Source organism: Mustelus asterias, chromosome 11, assembly GCF_964213995.1.
Source record: "Mustelus asterias chromosome 11, sMusAst1.hap1.1, whole genome shotgun sequence".
NCBI lineage: Eukaryota > Metazoa > Chordata > Chondrichthyes > Carcharhiniformes > Triakidae > Mustelus > Mustelus asterias.
In genome coordinates this window covers 97,900,990-97,923,625 of record NC_135811.1, presented here as the reverse complement: position 1 = coordinate 97,923,625, position 22,636 = coordinate 97,900,990, and the positions used below count along the sequence as shown (strand labels likewise).

The 22,636-nt window shown below is 47.2% G+C and overlaps 1 protein-coding gene across 1 annotated transcript in view; it reads right to left on the bottom strand.

Annotated features, from left to right (window-relative positions):
- znf385c (zinc finger protein 385C) overlaps positions 1–22,636 on the bottom strand; it is a 105,818-nt gene that overhangs the window by 8,255 nt on the left and 74,927 nt on the right. Inside the window, exons 4-5 of the mRNA XM_078222958.1 lie at positions 9,143–9,469; positions 2,814–3,001 (exon numbers count right to left, since the gene is read on the bottom strand). Coding sequence (XP_078079084.1) covers positions 2,814–3,001; positions 9,143–9,469 — 515 coding nt within the window. The remainder of the gene's footprint in view (positions 1–2,813; positions 3,002–9,142; positions 9,470–22,636) is intronic.

Here is a 22,636-nt window from a genome sequence, read left to right as displayed (position 1 = left end):
CCTACCAGTGGATTTCCAGGGACTGCTTTAGACCTGCAACTTCCTGGCGAATCTCTATTGTATTTGAGTCAACAGAGGGGAGGCGATTGCCTAGTAGTATAATCGCTGGACTATTAATCCAGAAACTCAGCCAATGTTCTGGGGACCCGAGTTTGAATCCCGCCACAACAGATGGTGGAATGTGATTGACTTTCAACTGCCCTCCTAGGGCAACGAGGGATGGGTAATAAATGCTGGTCAACCAGCGACACCCCACGAATGAATAAAACAAGGAATCGCCTTGGTAATTTACCAGTAAAGGTTTTTGCTTCACCATGTGTTTGCAGGGAATGGGCAGGATTTTATGGTCTCGCTCGTCCCGAAACCATAAAATCCAGCCCGAGATCAACGGATTTTTCCATTGCCCGCCCCTCGCCCGCTCTGATTCCCGTGGTGGACAGGCTGGTAAATTCTGCCCTGTATGTGTCAGCAAACGTTGACACTCTGAATTGGCATTCCGAATGATGAGGAATTCCTCTGGCTGTTAGCTAACTGTGGAAAGTGAAGGAAATGCAGCCCATCTTTCTCCGCTCTCGAGGGATACATTCCACTACTGTCCTTATTAGGGTGAGGGAAGGAAACCTGCCGTCCTTACCTGGTCTGGTTTACATGTGACTCCAAAACCACAGCAATGTGGTGACTCTCAACTGCCCTCGGGCAACTAGGGATGGGCAATAAATGCTGACCGAGCCAGTGACGCCCGTGTCCCATGAATGAATAAAAGAAAAACTCCTTGGATGAGGCTGATATAGCTTCAACTATTAAAGCAGAATTGAGGGTTAGAGTGAATGTAAGCACAGTTTGAGCCTTGTGGTGTTGGTGGAGTTATTGTTCACTCAGGGAGTCTGAGGTATCATGGCAACATGCACCTTCTACATGCTGGAGCTATGAGTCAGGATGATAGCGGCCCCAATGTTCTTTCCATCACACGATCAGGAATCTCGCCTTTTGCTCAGTGACGTGCTTGGGAAGGGGCTCCAGGTCAATACCCAACCAGTTTGGCAGCATTATGAACGCACCTTCCTTGGCCACCAAGTCCTGGGGTGGGCCTTTAACCCAGAGCTTTCAGCTTAAAGGCAGGGATGCCAACCACCGTGCCACAACACCTTTGTTTGAACCTCAGACCCTACACCAATAAATCCTGAAGCTGATTTTTTAGCCCAATTTATTAAACACAGCGAATGTGTACAAATTACTTCAACCCAGAAATGAACAAGTTTCTAAGGATGTATAGATCCATGGTGAATATTTCCTGTGGCCAGATGTGTTTATTCCTTACCGCTGAATGGCCAAATGTTTCTCAAAGACAGAAACATAGCCGAAGGGTGTAGATATCAAGTTAAAGCAGCATGTATATTTTTGTTGAAAGTTTTAGGTATGCACTGATGAGTCACCCACTGTAAATAATCTTGTTTGAACAGTGGCTTGCAAGCACATACTGCTAGATATTGAGTTATTGAAATTGTGTGTATTTAGGATCTTATACAATTAAGACATCCTTGGCCATACAAGACAGTGTTGCTGAGGTTAGTAGTTAATTTATTTTATTTATTTATTAGTCACAAGTAGGCTTACATTAACACTGCAATGAAGTTACTGTGAAAATCCCCTAGTCGCCACACTCTGGCTCCTGTTCGGGTACACCGAGGGAGAATTTAGCATGGCCAATGCACGTGACCAGCACGTCTTTCAGAGTGTGGGAGGAAACCAGAGCACCTGGAAGAAACCCGCGCAGCCATGGGGAGAACGTGCAGAGTCTACACAGACAGTGACCCAAGCCGGGAATCCAACCTGGGTCCCTGGCGCTGTGAGGTAGTGTGCCGTCCCAAAACTAAGTTTAGTTTGGGGGGAATTAAGGAATAAGTTTGAAGGGTTGGAGTTGGTTGTCATCGGTAAGTAAATGAAGACATGCAATGGCCCAATATTTTAAATTATTTACACCAGAATGACATTTGATGGCATCTTCCCCATGATAAAATGTCCTGAGGAGCCTTGTTGGGCAGTTGGAGAACCTGGGTCGTTAAGTATGTTCAAGGCTGAGATAGACAGATCTTTAATCAGTAAGCGAACCAAGGGTTATGGGGATAAGGCAGGAAAGTGGATTTGAGGATTCTTCACATCAGATCAGTAATGATCTCATTGAATGGCAGAGTAGACTCAATGGGCCGAATGGCCTACTTCTGCTCCTGCATCTTCTGGTCTCAAATCTTTTAGGGCTGGCAAACCCCACTCCTATCTGGAATAGAGGGATATGGACCGAGTAAGGACAGAAGGGTTTTTTAAAATTTAGTTAGGGCACCATGATCGGCACGGGCTTGGAGGGCCAAAGGGCCTGTTCCGAGCTATACTTTTCTTTGTTCTTTGTTCTACCATGAGTGGAGTGGTTGGGGGAGGAGTGGCAACAGCAGACATTCAGAGAGGGTGCATGTTTCACATAGTGCGTAAAATGGTGACTGCCCGAAAGCCTGTTTTATACAAACAACGCATGCTGAGGTGTTGGATTAGAACAGACTGTAAATGGATATTGGAACATTCGCTGCACTAAAGCTGCTTGCTTGGAATTAAGTCAAGCATGTTGCATCTGATTTCACATAAGCATTGAGCATAAGAACTTTACTGTAGGGGCTGCTTCAGAAACGGCACTTACCCAACCAACCACCGATCCATATCAATCAGTCTTCAAGTAATGAGATTCTTTTGATGAACACACAAAGTAAAATTTGAGACCTTAACTTCCTTAGGCCCCCGGAGGAATATTTCTAACTTTAACTCACCTGTTTGAGTTGTGTTTCAGAGTTGACATATATTTCACAGATATTACAGTGAAAAGCCTTGCTCTGCAGGCCAATGCTCCCTTTGTTACCAATGCGTTTGGTTTTATACAAAGTCCGGGGGAAGAGTCTCAGTCTGCTTCTTCTGCTGTGACTGTTCTGCCCTTGCAGCATTGACTTGTGCTTGGACCCTAACAGAAAGAACCAGATCATTATGTTGCAACACATCAGACTTAACAATGTTCTTTTTAATTACAGCAACACTGGCCACCAAGGTTTTATAAATACACAAGATCAAACAGAACCATTCAACAGCCAGCTCTTCAAACTCAATTAACTATGAGTTGACTGAAATAGCAGTTCGGGTAACTACAGATTGTTCCTGATTAGAATGCAGATTATTTTATCAGAATATGTGGAAGACACTGATATCACGGTGGCACAGTGATTAGCACCGCTGCCTCCCAGCGCCAGGGACCCGGGTTTGAATCCCAGCTTGGGTCACTGTATGTCCAGAGTCTGCACCTTCTTCCCATGTCTGCGTGGGTTTCCTCCGGGTGCTCCGGTTTCCTCCCACAGTCCGAAAGACTTGCTGAATAGGTGGATTGGCTATGCTAAATTCTCCCTCAGTGTACCCGAGTGTGGTGCCGGAGTGTGGTGACTAGGGGATTTTCACAGTAACTTCATTGCAGTGTTAATGTAAGCCTACTTGTAACACTAATAAATAAACTTTAAACTAGTAATGAGTTATGGCCCTCATTTTGTTTGGAACTAGATATGTCCCTTGCTTTATAGGTGAAAATTTGGAGGTTTTGCAGGGAAAGTAAGTAAAGGTTCTGTTGGACATTTCCACAGCACAACATTTTCTCAAATTTGTTCATGGAATGTAGGTAACGATGGCTATGCCAGCATTTATTGTCCATCCCTAATTGCCCTTGAGAAGATGGCGGTGAGCCGCCTTCTTGAAACGCTGCAGGCCCTGTGGTGTAGGTTCAGTCACAGTGCTGTTAGGGAGGGAGTGTCAAGAGGTGCACCCAGTGACACTGAAGGAACGGTGATACAGTTTCAAATCAGGATGGTGTATGACTTGGAGGGGATCTTCAAGTTGGCCTGCATTTGCTGTCCTTGTCCTTCTACGTTGTCGAAGTCACGGGCTTGAAAGGTGCTGTCAAAGGAGCTGCAGTGCGTCGTGTAGGTGGTACACATGGCTGCTATTATGTATTGGCGGCTGACAGATTTTTAATAAGGGTTTGAAGGGCTATGGTGAACGGGTAGGAAAGTGGAGTTGCGGCAAAGATGAGATTAGTTGTGATCGTATTAAATGGTGGAGCCCGCGTGCAGGGCTAAATTGCCTACTCCTGCTCCTAATTCTTATGTTCTTAGGGAGGGAATGAATGTTTAAGGTGGTGGATGGAGTGCCAATCAAGTGGGCTGTATTCTCCTGGATGGTGTTAAGCTTCTTGGATGTTGTTGGCGCTGTGCTTATCCAGCCAAGTGGAGAGTATTCCATCACACTCCTGACTTGTGCCTTGTAGACAGTGGACAAACTTTGGGCAGTCAGGAGATGAGTTACTCCCACAGGATTCCCAGTCTCTGATCTGCTGTTGTAGCCACAGTATTTATATGGCTAGTCCAGCTCAGTTTCTGGTCAGTGGCAACCACCAGGGTGTTGATAGTGGGAGATTCAGCGATGATATTGCCATTGAATGTCAAGGGGGATTATTAGATTTTCTCTTGTTGGAGATAGTCATTGCTTGGTGCCTGTGTGGCGCAAATGTTGTGAGGGTTCCCGCCTCTACCACCCTTTCAGGCAGTGAGTTCTCCCTCAGGGTGAAAACGTTTTTCTTCAAATCCCCTCCAAATCACCTGCCCCGACCCTAAATCTATGCCCCCTGGTTACGGCTCTCTCTTCTAAAGGGAAAGGTTTCTTCCTATCTACGTCGCTCATAGTTTTGTACTCCACAATCAGCCTTAGCTTGCTCTGCTCTAAGGAAGACAACTCCAGCCCAACTAGCCTCTCCTCAGCCTAGGTAACATCCTGGTGAATCTCCTCTGCACCCTCTCTAGTGCAGTCACATCCTTCCTTTAACGTGGTGACCGGAACTGCACACAGTACTCTAGCTGTGGCCTAACGAGCGTTTTATACAGCTCCATCATGACCTCCCTGCCTCGGCTAATCAAGTCAAGTATCCCATATGCCTCCTTGTCAGTTTATTGTATTGATTTTTGTTTTATTTTTATAAAGAGTATAAATAAGGATTGCTGGGACAATGGGTTGGCAGGTAAAAGTGCAGAGATATGAAACGCTACATTCTGTAAATAAAGGAACCATCAAGAAAAAGACTTGCGTATAATTCATACCTCACTGAATGGCTTGGAATCCATGATCAGTGATGGTGGGGTGTTGGGGGATGACGGGGGCATGGTGGGGGGGGGCGGTTTGGGACTGGCGGCGGAGAGGGGTGGCGATCTCCAAATCGTCCACTCTATCCTCTGTGGAAACCTCAGGTAAATGATAGTTTAGTTTATTTATTAGTGTCACAAGTCGGCTTACATTAACACTGCAATGAAGTTACTGTGAAAATCCCCTGGTTGCCACACTCCGGCGCCTGTTCGGGTACACTGAGGGAGAATTTAGCATGGCCAATGCACCTAACCAGCACGTCTTTCGGACTGTGGGAGGAAACCGGAGCACCCGGAGGAAACCCACGCAGACACGGGGAGATCGTGCAGACTCCACTCAGACAGTGACCCAAGCCGGGAATCGAACCCGGGACCCTGGCGCCGTGAGGCAGCAGTGCCAACCACTGTGCCACCGTGCTGCGCCGTGAACTGGATGTCAGCTGAATATTTGCCCAGGTGCCACATCAGCCAATCAGTGCATTGGCCGATTCTCTATCAATCATTGCAGAAGTGACCGTGAGGGTGAACTGTTTTTCCAGAATAGAGGTGACGGAGACCAGAATAAGTCGGGGGACTGCAGTTCTCGACATAACAACAATGACCGATTGGCTGTAAAGTGTACTGGGGCATCCAGAGATGTTTTATTTGTTTCCTTTTCCACCCCAGACAAGCTGAAAATTATTATTTCCAATAATAGCAGAGAAATGCATTTACTTGACATCTGTCCACACGCTGCTTTAATGGGGGTATTAAACTGGGTAATTAAATGCCTCTGTTAGAATAGTGCCATGACAATGAACATGTTAACTGTTTGCCCGCAGCTGTTAGCAGCAATCATTCTTTTCTCTTGAGAAAGCGTTTATTTTCTCACTCTACTCAGTTTATTAAAACACACACAAAAATATCCCATCAGATACTCAGTCCAACAATTCAATATGAACAATTATACTTTTGGATAGAACTTCTGTTGGCATCAGAATTCTAGGCTGACATGCCAATGCAGCATTGAGAAACAGCTGCACTGTCAGAGGTGCTGTCTTTTGGAGAGATGTCAAATGGAGACTATGTCTAAACATAGAAACATAGAAGATAGGAGCAGGAGGAGGCCATTTGGCCCCTCGAGCCTGCTCTGCCATTCATTACAATCATGGCTGATCGTCCAACTCAGTAACCTAATCCTGCTTTCTCCCCATAACCTTTGATCCCGTTCGTCCCAAAGTTTAAAGTTTATTAGTGGCACAAGTAGGCTTACATTAACACTGAGGTGGAGATGGAGATGCTGGCATTGGATTGGGGCGGGCATAGTAAGAAATCTCACAACACCAGGTTAAAGTTCAGTGGAAGTAAAGTGGAATCACGAGCTTTCGGAGCACTGCTCCTTCATGAAGGAGCAGCGCTCTGAAAGCTCGTGATTCCGTATAAACCTGTTGGACTTTAACCTGGGGTTGTGGTACATTGACGCTGCAATGAAGTCACTGTGAAAATCCCCTAGTCACCACACTCCGGCACCTGTCCGGGTACGCCGAGGGAGAATGTGGCCTGGCCAATGCATGTCATTTCGGACTGTGGGAGGAAACCGGAGCACCCGGAGGAAACCCACGCAGACACGGGGAGAACGTGCAGACTCCACACAGACAGCGACGCAAGCCAGGAATCGAAGCCGAGTCCCTGGCGCTGTGAGGCAGCAGTGCTAACCACTGTGCCAAGATGGAAAATAGCAAGGCACTTTGAAGAAGAGCTGGGGAATTGTTCCCAGTGTCTTGGCCGATATCGATGCTTCAATTAACATCACTAATGAAAACAGGCTATCTCATCACGATCACATAGTTGTTTGCAGGAGCTTGCTGTGCTTAGATTGTTTTATTGAGCCATGTTTTCTACATTACAATAATGAATACATTCCAAAAACACTTCATTGGCTGTAAAGTGCTTTGAGACCTCCTCAGGTTGTGAAAGTTCTATAAGTGCAAGTCATTCTTTCCTTTATTTCTGTTTCAGTGGAATTTTCCACTTCCCAGCGGCGGCTCCACCATTTGCTTCAGTTTATGCTTCAATTTCTAAATAGAAATTCTTGTCCTCATACTTAAGTGAACAGAACCAAAACTCTGATTGAACTCCACGTTCTGCATGGGATTGTATCAGTCCTCCCTCACACTCGGCACTAACCCCGGCAAGGAGGGGGAACAATGGCCAGAATTTTTCCCCACTGGTAGGTTTCTAAGTGGGGCCGAGCAGAGAAGCCAACAGCAAGGATTGATCCTGAGGATGGAGCCGGAGGCAACAATAAGGCAGAGAGGCGCAAGAGTGAGACTCTGGGGGGAGGTTTAAGCCTTGGAAAGGCGTGTGTGAGAGAACGGATGGGGGAGGGGGTTTGGGCCTCAGAGAGCAGAGGCATGTGCGAGAGAGAGGAGGGTAATATTTTGTGTGAGTGAGGGGATGAGTGTGTGTGTGTGTGTGTGAGGGGGGGTGAGCTTATGTGAGTGAGAAGGGGGGCAGTGTATGTGTGAGGGGGGCAGTGTGTGTGTGAGAAAGAGGGGGGAGTGTGTATGAGAGAGAGGAGGGTGAGTGTGTACGAGAGAGAAGGGTGAGTGTGTGTGTGAGAGGGGGCAGTGTGTGTGTGAGAGAGTGGGGTGAGTGTGTGTGTGAGAGAGGGGGTTGAGTGTGTGTGTGAGAGAGAGGGGGGAGTGTGTGTGTGTGTGTGTGTGTGTGTGTGTGAGAGAGAGAGGTGGGTGAGTTTGTGTGTCTGTGTGAGAGAGAGGGGGGTGAGTGTGTGTGTGTGGGGGGGATCAGTGTGTGTATGTGTGGAAGTGGGTGAGTGTGAATGTGTATGAGTGAGGGGATGTGTGTGTGTGTGTGCGTGTGTGTGGGTGTGTGTGAGAGAGAGACGGATAAGTTTGTCTGTGAAAGGGAGTTGAGTGTGTGTGAGTGAGGGGGTGAGTGTGTAGTATGTGTTTGTGTGAATGTGAGAAAGAGAGACATGACTGTGTGTGAGAGAGGGAGCGAGGTGTGTGTGTGCCTGATCTGTGAATCGGCTTTCCAGCCTCATTCCCCCCATTAAAAATGACAAAGTTAAGACTTAAGTATTTTTTAATAGAGAACTTTTAAAATTATTACCAAATTGCCAGCATTATAAGCATTGCCCACTCATATTATTGCCAACATACATAGCTCTGTTTCACAGATGTCAAGTGGGTTTCTGCTTCCAGGGGTTAGTATTAGGGAGCAGCTGTTTCTCTTAGTTGAAGGACCAGTTACGAGGGGACACAAGTTAAAAGTTTAGGGGATATTTGAGGAAAAGTTTTTTCACCCAGAGAGTGGTGATGGTCTGGAATGCGCTGCCTGGGAGGGTGGTGGAGGCGGGATGCCTCACATACCTGGATGAACACTTGGCACGTCATAACATTCAAGGCTATGGGCCAAGTGCTGCAAGTGGGATTAGGTGGGTAGGTCAGGGCCTTTCACGCGTCGGTGCAGACTCGATGGGCCAAAGGGCCTCTTCTGTACTGTAGTATTCTGTGATTCTGGGAGGCTGGCTTGGCCATGGGTTAACGTGAGGGGGTCATTTAACTGGGAATGTATTTGTGACTGTGCGCCACTTCCTAATTCCTAATATATGTATAGTTATAGCTAGAAAAGATTTGTTTACATTTGATTTCTGTGTTCGAACTTATTCTGTGACAAAAAAAGGGCGTTGACATTACGAGAAGGCTGGGAGTTCCCCGATACTCTTGGGAGATCACTAGAGGGTTCCACAGCTTGAAAAGTTTGGGAAACACTGGAATAGAAGGTTATGCTGGCAGGGCAAGATGAAGTAAAGTTGGAGGAGGCACGTGTGGAATAAGAAGACCAGCATGGACCAGCTGGGTTGAATGGCCTGTTTCAATGTCATAATCTCAATTTAACATACACACCCGGATAAGGACACTCACCATTGTTGTGTGCCTCGAGTTGTGACATGGAGTTCACCGTCACTTTGCAAACTGCGCAGTAGAGCTGTTGTTTCGACTTCTCTCCCTCTTTCTCGCTCTCAGGGGCTGAGCTAACACTGTCGGTGCCCTCGCTTCGAACGATCTCCGCGGTGTGCACAACAGAGGTCGCAATGTCCTCTTCTGACCTGCCGTTAGTGGCCTCTGAACAGGAAAAGGTGGCGGACGTCTTGGTACTGGACGATTCCATCATAAACACTTTCGACACATGAACCAATGAGGTAGTATTACCTTTTGTTTTCTCAGCTGTTGGTGTGGTAGATAAATCCTCTGCAAAGCAAGCAAAGCACACAGATAGGTTGAGAACTTACATCCCTTTACACCTCGCTATATTTTTGATAGAAAAGAAGCGGAAGAATTTAAATTGGATTATTGTCAGGTATTCGATGGATTAATGCAAGAAGACTTGATTTAAATCACTGTAGATTTATAATCCTCCTCCTCTCTAATCTATAGACATTACAAAACATGGCAATGATATTCCCTTGTTCTTATTATGGAATACTGTCTGCTACATTATGATTCTGAGCACTGTTAATATAGAAAAGTAAATTAACTGGAAGAGATTGGTTCTTCAGAAAGTAAATGTCAGAAGCGACAAATTCAATATCGTGCCGCAAAATCGCAAAGTCAGCATCTTCTACTGAAAGCAAATCCCCCCCGACCTAAATTACAAGTAGTAATGTGAACACTGATAAACCAGGGAACCCGTATTAAAATTCTGAAGTTTAAAAGCTTAAATGTATTACCTCAGTTTTCTACTGAAAACTGAGGTATTACATTTAAGCTTTTAAACAACAAGTTTATTTGGAACAAGTTCTAAATAAACTGTGGACTGATGGGTTTGATTTGATTTAGAACATAGAACATAGAAAAACTACAGCACAAACAGGCCCTTCGGCCCACAAGTTGTGCCGAACACGTCCCTACCTTCTAGATCTACCTATAACCCTCCATCCTAGTAAGCTCCATGTACTCATCCAGGAGTCTCTTAAAAGACCCTATTGAGTTCGCCTCCACCACCACTGACGGCAGCCGATTCCACTCGCCCACCACCCTCTGTGTGAAATACTTACCCCTAACATCTCCCCTGTACCTACCCCCCAGCACCTTAAACCTGTGTCCTCTCGTAGCAGCCATTTCCACCCTGGGAAAAAGCCTCTGAGAGTCCACCCGATCTATGCCTCTCAACATCTTATACACCTCTATTGGATCTCCTCTCATCCTTCGTCTCTCCAAGGAGAAAAGACCGAGCTCCCTCAGCCTATCCTCATAAGGCATGCCACTCAATCCAGGCAACATCTTTGTAAATCTCCTCTGCACCCTTTCAATCTTTTCCAAATCCTTCCTATAGTGAGGCGACCAGAACTGAGCACAGTACTCCAAGTGGGGTCTGACGAGGGTCTTATATAGCTGCATCATTATCCCCGGATTCCTAAACTCAATCCCTCGATTGATAAAGGCCAGCACACCATACGCCTTCTTAACCACCTCCTCCACCTGCGGGGCCGATTTTAGAGTCCTATGGACCCGGACCCCAAGGTCTTTCTGATCCTCTACAGTACTAAGATTTGATTATTGTCACTTGTATTGGGATACAATGAAAAGTATTGTTCCTTGCGCTATACAGACAAAGCATACCATTCATAGAGTACACAGGGGAGAAGGAAACGAGAGGGTGCGGAATATAGTGTTACAATCATAGAAAGAAACCCTACAGTACAGAAAGAGGCCATTCGGCCCATCGAGTCTGCACCAACCACAATCCCACCCCATATCCCTACATATTTTACCCGCTAATCCCTCTAATCTATGCATCCCAGGACACTGAGGGGCAATTTAGCATGGCCAATCACCTAACCCGCACATCTTTGGACTGTGGGAGGAAACCGGAGCACCCGGAGGAAACCCACGCAGACACGAGGAGAATGTGCAAACTCCACACAGACAGTGACCCAAGCCGGGAATCGAACCAAGGTCCCTGGAGCTGTGAAGCAGCAGTGCTAACCACTGTGCTACTGTGCCGCCAACAGTACAATCATAGCAGTCACTGAAACAGACTAACTGCCCACAATGGAATAACATTTGGAAGGGACATTACCATCTACAATTTGATTTGATTTATTATTGTCAGGGATACAGTGAAAAGTATTGTCTCTTGCGCGCTATACAGACAAAGCATATCGTTCATAGAGAACATAGGGAAAAGGAAAGGAGAGGGTGCAGAATGTAGTGTTATAGTCATAGCTAGGGTGCGGAGAAAGATCAGCTTAATATAAGGTAGGTTCATTCAAATGTTTTTACATGGAGGGTGGTGGGTGCCAGGAATTCGCTGCCAGGGGAGGAAGTGGAAGCGGATATGATAGTGACTTTGAAGGGGCGTCTTGACAAGTACATGAATAGGATGGGAATAGAGGGACATGGTCCCCGGAAGGGTCGGGGGTTTTAGTTCAGTCGGGCAGCATGGTCGGTGCAGGCTTGGAGGGCCGAAGGGCCTGTTCCTGTGCTGTAATTTTCTTTGTTCATTCAGAGGTCTGATGGCAGCAGGGAAGAAGCTATTTTTGAGTCAGTTGGTTCGTGACCTCAGATTTTGTTTCTATTGGTTTTGACACAGAAGAAAAGCTGGAGATCCCTCTGGAGCTTTGGAAACTGGTAGATAATTGAAATGTGGAAAGGCGTTTGTGAGGAGCCAGTACCTGCCGGTGCAAACAAACCCTGAGATATTTTGACCACATCTGTTACTGCCACACTTGTGTGCAACCTTAAGTTATGAAACAAGTCACTCTCTTGGAACAAGGTCTTGTGGTGCTGTGAGTAGTGTCCCTCACTCTGAACTGGAAGTAATGGGCTCAATTTCCACCCCCCAGGACTTGATGACCAGGGAAGATGTGTTCATTCCATGGCCAAGCAGGTTGATCATTAAACTGCAAATCCTCCCAATATGTGGGCAGCAAGAGAAAGCCTCATGGCGCAGTGGGTAGCATCCCTACCTCTGGATTGGAAGCTCCAGCACTTCTTGGCCATGGAAGGAGCGCTCAACATGGCTCAATGGGCTGATAATCAGCTCCGGAATCCTTCCACCACTTCCTCCACTGTTCCCCAAAGAAGAAAAAAGTGTGTAAAAATATTTTTTTTTTAAAAAAGGGCAACAAGAACAGGAGAGGTTTTTAGCCAGCCATTCTTGAGGCAGAGTGGTGCCTCTCAAGCCATATAGTTCCAGGAAATATGAGGCATGGAAACAGGCATAAGCATGTTCTTCATGTGTCTCTAGGTGTAGGAAACCTTTGAAGTCTTCCTGGCAGAATGGCTCATAGAACACGGGATATTGTAACCAGAGTTTTGCTCTTTTTTGGGAAGAATTGGAGAACAGGATTATTGAGTAAAGAGTACGCAAATAGTTTGGATTTTATGGCTTTTATTATATTTTTACGTTAATGAGAGATCCTCCATCCTGTCATTATAACTGTTAATTAGTAGAATCATAGAATCCCTACAGTGCAGAAGTAGGCCATTCGGCCCATTGAACCTGCACCGACAACAATCCCACCCAGGCCCTACCTCCGTAACCCCACTCATTTACCCAGCTAATCCCCCTGACACTAAGGAGCAATTTAGCATGGCCAATCAACCTAACCTGCACATCTTTGGAGTGTGGGAGGAAACTGGAGCACTCGGAGGAAACCCACGCAGACATGGGAAGAACGTGCAAATTCCACGCAGACAGTGACCCGAGGCCGGAATCGAACCGGATCCCTGGCGCTGTGAGGGAGCCGTGCCAACCACTGTGCTACCGTGCCGTCCCGTTTCAAATCAAGTAACAATACTGATGCACTATCAATCAAGCAAAGACTAGTTTGTATGCAAGAACAAATAGGCTTTTATTCGCAAAAGACTTGGAGCACACCCATGCTGCTGAACTGGTTATAGACTGAGGCAGGGGGGGTGTGGGAGCAGTCACCTTTATACCTGGACCAGCGGGGAGGAGGAGTCTCAGGCAGGGCCGGCAGGGGCATGCCCAGGCATGTCACACACACACACACACACACACAGGCAATAAGCTAACAGTGGTTTACCACAAATTCAGCACCGGAACGGGCCCTTTGCCCCACCAAACCTGCGCCCATACACTGTTTCTATCCCTCTGTTTGCTTTCCTTTCATGTGCCTATCAAGATACACCTTGAACGTTGCTGAGGTGCCTGCTTCCACCACCTCCGCTGGCAGTGCGTTCTAGACACCCACCACCCTCCGTGTGAAAAACTTCCCCCCCCCCGCACATCTCCCCTAAACTTACCCCCCTCTCATCTTATACCTGTGCCCTCTTGTGGTCAACCCTTCCACCCTGGGAAAAAGCCTCTGACCACCCAACCTATCTATGAATATTCTCAAAAACAAACATCAAATTGCTTACTCCAGACTTGTTTTAGCTCTGAGAAAACAGCAGAAATGTAGAGAAATGAAACAGCGGGGCGGGGTGAGGTGGGGGTGGTGAGGATGCAGGCAAAAAATCTATTATCACAGAAACCTGTGAAGAGCCTCATGTTATGTTTTTATGGTGCCATTCTTTACTGCCGCACTTGAGCAGAGATTCAGAAAGTAGCAGAATGTTTATGTGGTGTAATGGGAGACAATTTATTATTTGTTACCTCTCAAGCAAAATGTAAATTTCCTTTTCAATTTAAAGTTGCACATTGCAAGTCCAATTTCATACCAGGTGCGATGTTATATATCACTCCGTGCAGATAAAGGCGCTCCGCAATTATGCGCAAATGATCTTGTGTATTTTGATGTGCAATAAAAATATTAAGTATCTGAAATCCATGGGAGTGATTGTCATGTTTCCTCTCAAGGGGAGCAGCTTACAGCTGGCTGTCGGGAGCACGGGAGCAATTAGAGGATTAAGCAATCACATCCCCCTCCCCACCCCCACCCCCTGCACCTGCCATTCTGAAAACCACCACGAGGTTAAAACCAGCAATCTTTCAAGCTATTAGGAAGGTACATACTTGTGTGCAGATTCTGTGCAGTTTGATGACTTTTTAAGTGACTAAACATAACATTAAATTGATTACTTCGGACTTCAAGATTTTCAGCTAGACTTGGCACACCGCGTGAAACAGAAGTTGCCAGGCAAATGAGAAGGGCTTTTAGAAATCCACCCCGTTAATGGTCCTGGCATGAGCTCTAAGCAGCACTGCGATCGTTCTGTCGCACTTGGAATGAGCTGTGGCTCTTGTCACACAATCATAGATTCATAGAATCCCTACAGTGCATAAGAGGCCATCCAGCCCATCGAGTCCGCACCGACTCTCTGACAGAGCATTGCATCCCCATAACCCCACACATTTCCCATGGTTAATCCATCTAGTCTGCACATATTGGGACACTAAGGGGCAATTTAGCACGGTCAATCCACTTAACCTGCACATTGGCGGCATGGTGGCAGAGTGGTTAGCACGGCTGCCTCATGGCGCGAGGGACCCGGGTTCAAATCCGGCCTCGGGTGACTGTGAATGTGGAGTTTGCACGTTCTCCCCGTGTCTGCATGGGTTTCCTCTGGGTGCTCCAGTTTCCTCCCACATTCCAAAGATGTGCGGATTAGGTTGATTGGCCATGCTAAATTGACTCTTAGGGCCCGATTTTACCAAAGATTCGCGCCCAAATCGCGGTAAATTCGGGCATCGAGCAGATCGCAGCTTTACCGACACCCGATTCGGGCGCGGATCCGGGTCCGCGCCTGAATCGGGCGGCCCAACGATTTAAATGCATTAGCATGCATTTAAATCAATTTAATGAACTGCCCGTCCAATTCTACCGCCAAATCCCACTTTACCACCGCGCGGCCCAATCCGGATCCGCGCTTTTAGCGACCTGCTAAATAAAAGTCGGAAGCCGGCACTTCCTCAGTGAGGGTTGGCGAGGATGTAGGTGCATGGCGTCCGAAAGCTCTCCGGTACTTACGGGTGTCTTGTAGTCGCAGCCATTCCGCCGTCCCGGGTCGGTGGTGGCTCTGCGAGTGTGTGGGGGAGAGGGGGGAAGGATGGATCTCTGGTTGGGGGGGGGGGGGGGGAGGGGGGAGGATGGATCTCTGGTTGGGGGGGGGGGAGGATGGATCTCTGGTTGGAGGGGGGGGGAGGGGGGAGGATGGATCTCTGGTTGGAGGGGGGGGAAGGATGGATCTCCGGTTGGGGGGGGAGGCGGGGGGGCTGATGGATCTCTGGTTGGGGGGGGAGAGGATGGATCTCTGGTTGGGGAGGGGGAGAATAGGTCTCTGGTTGGGGGGGGAGGATGGATCTCTGGTTGGGGCGGGAGGAGGGGGGTAGGATGGATCTCTGGTTGGGGGGAGGATGGATCTCTGGTTGGGGGGGGAGGAAGGGGGAAGGATGGATATCTGGTTGCGGGGGGGGGGGAGGTGGGGGAGAGGATGGATCTCTGGTTGGCGGGGGGGAGGACATAAACCTTTCCAGGCACGTAAACCATTCATTATCTTTAGTGTTAAAGGATAGGAATTGAAACATTTGAATGTTTTAATTCCTATCCTTTAACAGTAAAACGCATCTCTTTTCAAAATATTGTTACACTTTAGAAAGTTAATAAACTAATTTTTCTGCATAAACTACCATTACATTCATTTGATCTAAAATATTAAACTTCTGACACTGTTTACGTATATCCTAGATGTTCCTGGGACTAGAAATTTCTTCTAAAGAACTGTTGCTTCAGGATATATGCTACAAGTACTGGGTTTACTATATATTTATTTTACAATATGTTGATGGGGAGATGTCTCTGTGACAACAGGAATGATGTGGAGATGCCGGCGTTGGACTGGGGTAAACACAGTTAGAAGTTTAACAACACCAGGTTAAAGTCCAACAGGTTTATTTGGTAGCAAAAGCCACACAAGCTTTCGGAGCTGCAAGCCCCTTCTTCAGGTGAGTGGGAATTCTGTTCACAAATAGAGCATATAAAGACACAAACTCAATTTACATGAATAATGGTTGGAATGCGAATACTTACAACTAATCAAGTCTTTAAGAAACAAAACAACGTGAGTGGAGAGAGCATCAAGACAGGCTAAAAAGATGTGTATTGTCTCCAGACAAGACAGCCAGTGAAACTCTGTGGGGGTTACAAATAGTGTGCCATGAACCCAATATCCCGGTTGAGGCCGTCCTCATGTGTGCGGAACTTGGCTATCAGTTTCTGCTCAGTGACTCTGCGCCGTCGTGTGTCGCGAAGGCCGCCTTGGAGAACGCTTACCCGAATATCAGAGGCCGAATGCCCGTGACCGCTGAAGTGCTCCCCAACAGGAAGAGAACAGTCTTGCCTGGTGTTTGTCGAGCGGTGTTCATTCATCCGTTGTCGCAGCGTCTGCATAGTTTCCCCAATGTACCATGCCTCGGGACATCCTTTCTTGCAGCGTATCAGGTAGACAACATTGGCCGAGTTGCAAGAGTATGTACCGTGTACCTGGTGGATGGTGTTCTCACGTGAGATGATGGCATCTGTGTCGATGATCCGGCACGTCTTGCAGAGGTTGCTGTGGCAGGGTTGTGTGGTGTCATGGTCACTGTTCTCCTGAAGGCTGGGCAGTTTGCTGCGGACAATGGTCTGTTTGAGGTTGTGCAGTTGTTTGAAGGCAAGAAGTGGGGGTGTGGGGATGGCCTTGGCGAGATGTTCGTCTTCATCAATGACATGTTGAAGGCTCCGGAGGAGATGCTGTAGTTCTCCGCTCCGGGGGAGTACTGGACAACGAAGGGTACTCTGTCCACTGTGTCCCGTGTTTGTCTTCTGAGGAGGTCGGTGCGGTTTTTCGCTATGGCGCATTGGAACTGATGATCAATGAGTCGAGCGCCATATCCTGTTCTTATGAGGGCATCTTTCAGCGTCTGGAGGTGTCTGTTGCGATCCTCCTCATCCGAGCAGATCCTGTGTATACGGAGGGCTTGTCCGTAGGGGATGGCTTCTTTAACGTGTGTAGGGTGGAAGCTGGAGAAGTGGAGCATCATGAGGTTATCCGTGGGCTTGCGGTACAGTGAGGTGCTGAGGTGACCGTCCTTAATGGAGATGTGTGTGTCCAAGAATGCAACCGATTCGGGAGAGTAGTCTATGGTGAGTCTGATGGTGGGATGGAACTTGTTGTTGGGGAGCACTTCCTGTTGGGGAGCACTTCAGCAGTCATGGGCATTCGGCCTCTGATATTCGGGTAAGCGTTCTCCAAGGCGGCCTTCGCGACACACGACGGCGCAGAGTCGCTGAGCAGAAACTGATAGCCAAGTTCCGCACACACGAGGACGGCCTCAACCGGGATATTGGGTTCATGTCACACTATTTGCAACCCCCACAGAGTTTCACTGGCTGTCTTGTCTGGAGACAATACACATCTTTTTAGCCTGTCTTGATGCTCTCTCCACTCACGTTGTTTTGTTTCTTAAAGACTTGATTAGTTGTAAGTATTCGCATTCCAACCATTATTCATGTAAATTGAGTTTGTGTCTTTATATGCTCTATTTGTGAACAGAATTCCCACTCACCTGAAGAAGGGGCTTGCAGCTCCGAAAGCTTGTGTGGCTTTTGCTACCAAATAAACCTGTTGGACTTTAACCTGGTGTTGTTAAACTTCTTACAACAGGAATAAACAGACACTCAAAATGATATGGATGTACTTTGTTCTGTGTGGTCGAAGATTCTCAGAAATTCACATTTTATTCTTCACTTGAGCCCTGCAAGTCGACACAATCAGCCCAAAATAACCCAAGCAGCTCACATTCATTACTGAGACAAAAGTAGACAGTTGAAATAGATACAAGTGTAATCTTTCGACAAAAGCTTTGAGTTTAATAGCGTTATCAGATTGTTAGAACAATATTTTCTCTAACAAGAGCAGGTATAATATTGCCAACTCTTCCATGTGTCAGAGAGCCGCTCTCTCTGCTTTTTTTTCTTTCCCGTCGGGGCTTCAGATTTTTTTTCGAACTGCGCATGCGCAGTTCAGAGCTCCGATCGTTCCGGCAGCGCTAAGCCCCGCCCACTGCGCGGATCGGACCGGAGCTGGCAAAAAGCGTATGGGCGCAGTGCAAAGAGGATTCCGGGCTCGGATCCGTATTACGCCCAGATCCGGCCCTTAGACTCCAAATGGTAAAATCGGGCCCTCATGGTAAATATATGGGGTTACAGGGACAGGGCATGGGTGGGCTTGTCGGTGCAGGCTCGATGGGCTGAACGGCCTCCTTCTGCACTGTAGGGATTCACTGGACAGGATGTTCTGGCCTCGCTCATCCCGAAACCATAAAACCCCGCCTGTGGTCAATGGACCTTTCCATGATCCGTCCCTCGCCCGCTCCGATTCCCCAGGTGGTAAAATTCCAGCCTATGATCTTTGGACTGTGGGAGGAAACCAGAGCTCTTGGAGGAAACCCAAGCAGATACGGGGAGAATGTGCAAACTCCACACAGACAGTGACCCAAGGCCTGAATTGAACCCGGTTCCTTGGCGCTGTGGGGCATCCGTGCTATCCACTGTGCCACCGTGCCGCCCCTATTTGTCCACCGCTATTTTAGCCTTTCTGGGTTATGTTGATTGAATTTGCCATCACAAAAGAAAAGATGAATGGGAGGGGCACATGATGCAAGTTTAAAAACATAATGTGGATACAGGAGAACCAAGTTAACTGTGGCTCAGTTAGTAGCACTCTCATCATCTCAGAGTCCAATGATAGGGGGGAGGGGGGACGGGGGCAGGGGCAGGGGTGGGTTCTAGTCCCAGTCCAGGACATGAGCGCAGGTATGAGGACTGATATCTTCTGTAGCAGTGTGAATACTGAACTGTGTGAGGTGCTGTCTTTCAGATGAGACATTAAACCAAGGATCTATCTACAGTGTCAGATGAACATGGTACTATTTCAATGATGAACGGGGGGGTTGGAGGGGGGTGTTATCCCTGGTGTCCTGCCCTACATTTATCCATCAATCAAAAAAGAACAGATATTACCTGGACATTATCACATGGCTGTTTGTGGGTTTGAGAATTAGCTGCTGCTTTTCCTACATTACAAGAGTAACTACACTACAAAAGTACTCCATGAGCTGTCTTTTCTGCATTCTTGGGATACAGAACATAGAACAGTACAGCACAGGAACAGGGCCTTTGGTCCACGATGTTGTGTCAAACATGACGCCAAATTAAACTAATCCCTTCTGCCTGCCCTTGGTCCGTATCCCTTGCATATTCATGTGCTTATCTAAAAGCCCCTTAAACGCCCCGAGCATATCTGCCTGCACCACCAGCCCTCGCAGCATGTTTCAGACACTTACCACTCTCTGTGTAAAAAACTTGCCCCTTACATTTCCTTTGAGCATTCCCTTTCTCAACTTAATGCATGCCCCCTAGTGTTAGACATTTCAACTCTGGGAGAAAGATTCTGACTGTCAGCTTTATCTATGCCTCTAATAGTATAGACTTCTATCAGGTCGCCCCTCAGCCTCCGCTACCCCAGAGAAAACAATCCTAGTTTGTCCAGCCTCTCCTTTAGCTCATACCCTCTAATCCAGGCAACATCCTGGTAAACTTCTTCTGCACCCTCTCCCAAGCCTCCACATCCTTCAAGTAATGTGGCGACCAGAATTGGACGCAATACTCTAAGTGCGGCCTAACCAAAGTTTTATAAACTGCATCATGACATCCTGACCCTTGTACTCAATGCCCCGACCAAAAAAGGCGAGCATGCCATATGCCTTGTCTAGGAAAACCTTTAAATTAGTAGCTGGGAGCACAAGCTAAATACTCATTTTAGACATGGAGTGTTTGTTGAAGCAGAGTTGATGCATTTGTGTTTACTTAGGCTCTCCTGGGGTTTCAGAGTAGAGTTTTGATTAGGTTGATTGATAGAGTCATGTGATTAATGGGAGGAGCTAAACTTGCAGGAAACAAAGGGTTTGAGTTTAATTTTTAAAAATACAAGCAGTTGCTGCCTGGGTTGCCTGAAGAAAACCGGAGCTCTCCGTCTCTCTCTCCAAAGGCTTCCTGAAAGCTCCAAAGCCTGGTAACCTAAGTCACAGCAAGTATACCTGTGTTCTGCTAATTAATTTTAAAGGGAGGTTTGAGTCTATAAGAGGAATTTTGATTTGATTTATTATTGTCACATGTATTAACATACAGTGAAAAGTATTGTTTCTTGCGCGCTATACAGACAAAGCATACCGTTCATAGAGAGGGAAATGAAAGAGTGCAGAATGTAGTGTTACAGTCATAGCTAGGGTATAGAGAAAGATCAACTTAATGCAAGGTAAGTCCATTCAAAAACCTGACGGCAGCTGGGAAGAAGCTGTTCTTGAGTCAGTTGGTACGTGACCTCAGACTTTTGTACCTTTTTCCCGACGGAAGAAGATGGAAGAGAGAATGTCCGGGGTGCGTGGGGTCCTTAATTATGCTGGCTGCTTTGCCGAGGCAGCGGGAAGTGTAGACAGAGTCAATGGATGGGAGGCTGGTTTGCGTGATGGATTGGGCTACATTCACGACCTTTTGTAGTTCCTTGCGTTCTTGGGCAGAGCAGGAGCCATACCAAGCTGTGATACAACCAGAAAGAATGCTTTCTATGGCGTATCTGCAAAGGTTGGTGAGAGTCGTAGCTGACATGCCAAATTTCCTTAGTCTTCTGAGAAAGTAGAGGCATTGGTGGGCTTTCTTAACTATAGTTTCGGCGTGGGGAGACCAGGACAAGTTGTTGGTGATCTGGACATCTAAAAACTTGAAGCTATCGACCCTTTCTACTTTGTCCCCATTGATGTAGACAGGGGCATGTTCTCCTTTATGCTTCCTGAAGTCGATGACAATCTCCTTCGTTTTATTGACATTGAGGGAGAGATTATTGTTGCCGCACCAGTTCACCAGATTCTCTATCTCATTTCTGTACTGTGTCTCGTCATTGTTTGAGATCCGACCCACTACAGTGGTGCCATCAGCAAACTTGAAGAACGAATTAGAAGGGAATTTGGCCGCACAGTCATAGGTGTATAAGGAGTATAGTAGGGGGCTGAGAACACAGTCTTGTGGGGCACCGGTGTTGAGGATGATCGTGGAGGAGGTGTTGTTGCCTACCCTTACTGGTTGTGGTCTGTGAGTTTGGAAGTTCAGGATCCAGTTGCAGAGGAGGTGGCGAGGCCCAGGCCACGGAGTTTGGAGATGAGTTTCTTGGGGATAATAGTGTTGAAGGCTGCGCTATAGTCAATAAATAGGAGTCTGACATAAGAATATTGCTTGATTGAAATTCATGATGATAGTTTAGCTGTTAAGAATTGTATCTTGTCTTGTTTTAGTACTGTTCAACTGTTAAATGTGAAGCTAATTCATTTGTTATAGTTAAACAGTGTTGTTAAGTAAAAATTGTTTTGATATCAGCTCCCTAGTTTGTCAGTGGAATCACACCTGGAGTGAAACATTGTATCCTCATATTAATGCCAAAATAGAAAATTGTTGGGGTCTAGTCTGGCCTCATAATACACCTTGGGGTTTCTGATCTGGTATCCTAACAGCTACAGTGAACAAATGGTGATATAGGTCCAAGTCAGGATGGTGTGTAGCATAGAGGGGAACTTGCAGGTGGTGGCACGGTAGCACAGTGGTTAGCACTGCTGCTTCACAGCTCCAGGGACCTGGGTTCGATTCCCGGCTTGGGTCACTGTCTGTGTGGAGTTTGCACATTCTCCTCGTGTCTGCGTGGGTTTCCTCCGGGTGCTCCGGTTTCCTCCCACAGTCCAAAGCTGTGCGGGTTAGGTTGATTGGCCATGCTAAAATTGCCCCTTAGTGTCCTCAGATGCGTAGGTTAGAGGGATTAGCGGGAAATATGCAGGGATATGGGGGTAGGGCCTGGGTGGGATTGTGGTCGGTGCAGACTCGATGGGCCGAATGGCCTCTTTCTGTACTGTAGGGTTTCTATGATTTCTATGATGTGGCTACTACCCTTATCCTTCTAAGCGGTCGAGGTCAAGGATTTGGAAGGCTGTTAAAGGGCCCTGGATAACTTACTACAGTGCATCTTGTATATCATGGAATCATACAATAAAATCATAGAATCCCTACAGTGCAGAAGGAGGCCATTTGGCCCATTGAAACTGCACTGACAACAATCCCTGTAACCTCATATGTTTACCCTGCTAATCCTATGACACTAAGGGACAATTTAGCATGGCCAATCCACCTAACCCGCACATATTTGGAGTGTGGGAGGAAACCGGAGCACCCGGAGGAAATACACGCAGACACGGGTAGAACGTGCAAACTCCACATAGACAGTCACCCGGGGCTGGAATTGAACCCGGGTCCCTGGCACTATGAGGAGCAGTGCTAACCACTGTGCCACCGTACTGCCCTAGTTCACACTGCTGCTACTGTACACCGGTGGTGGAGGGAGAGCTTAGAACCTGGAAGATACCACACA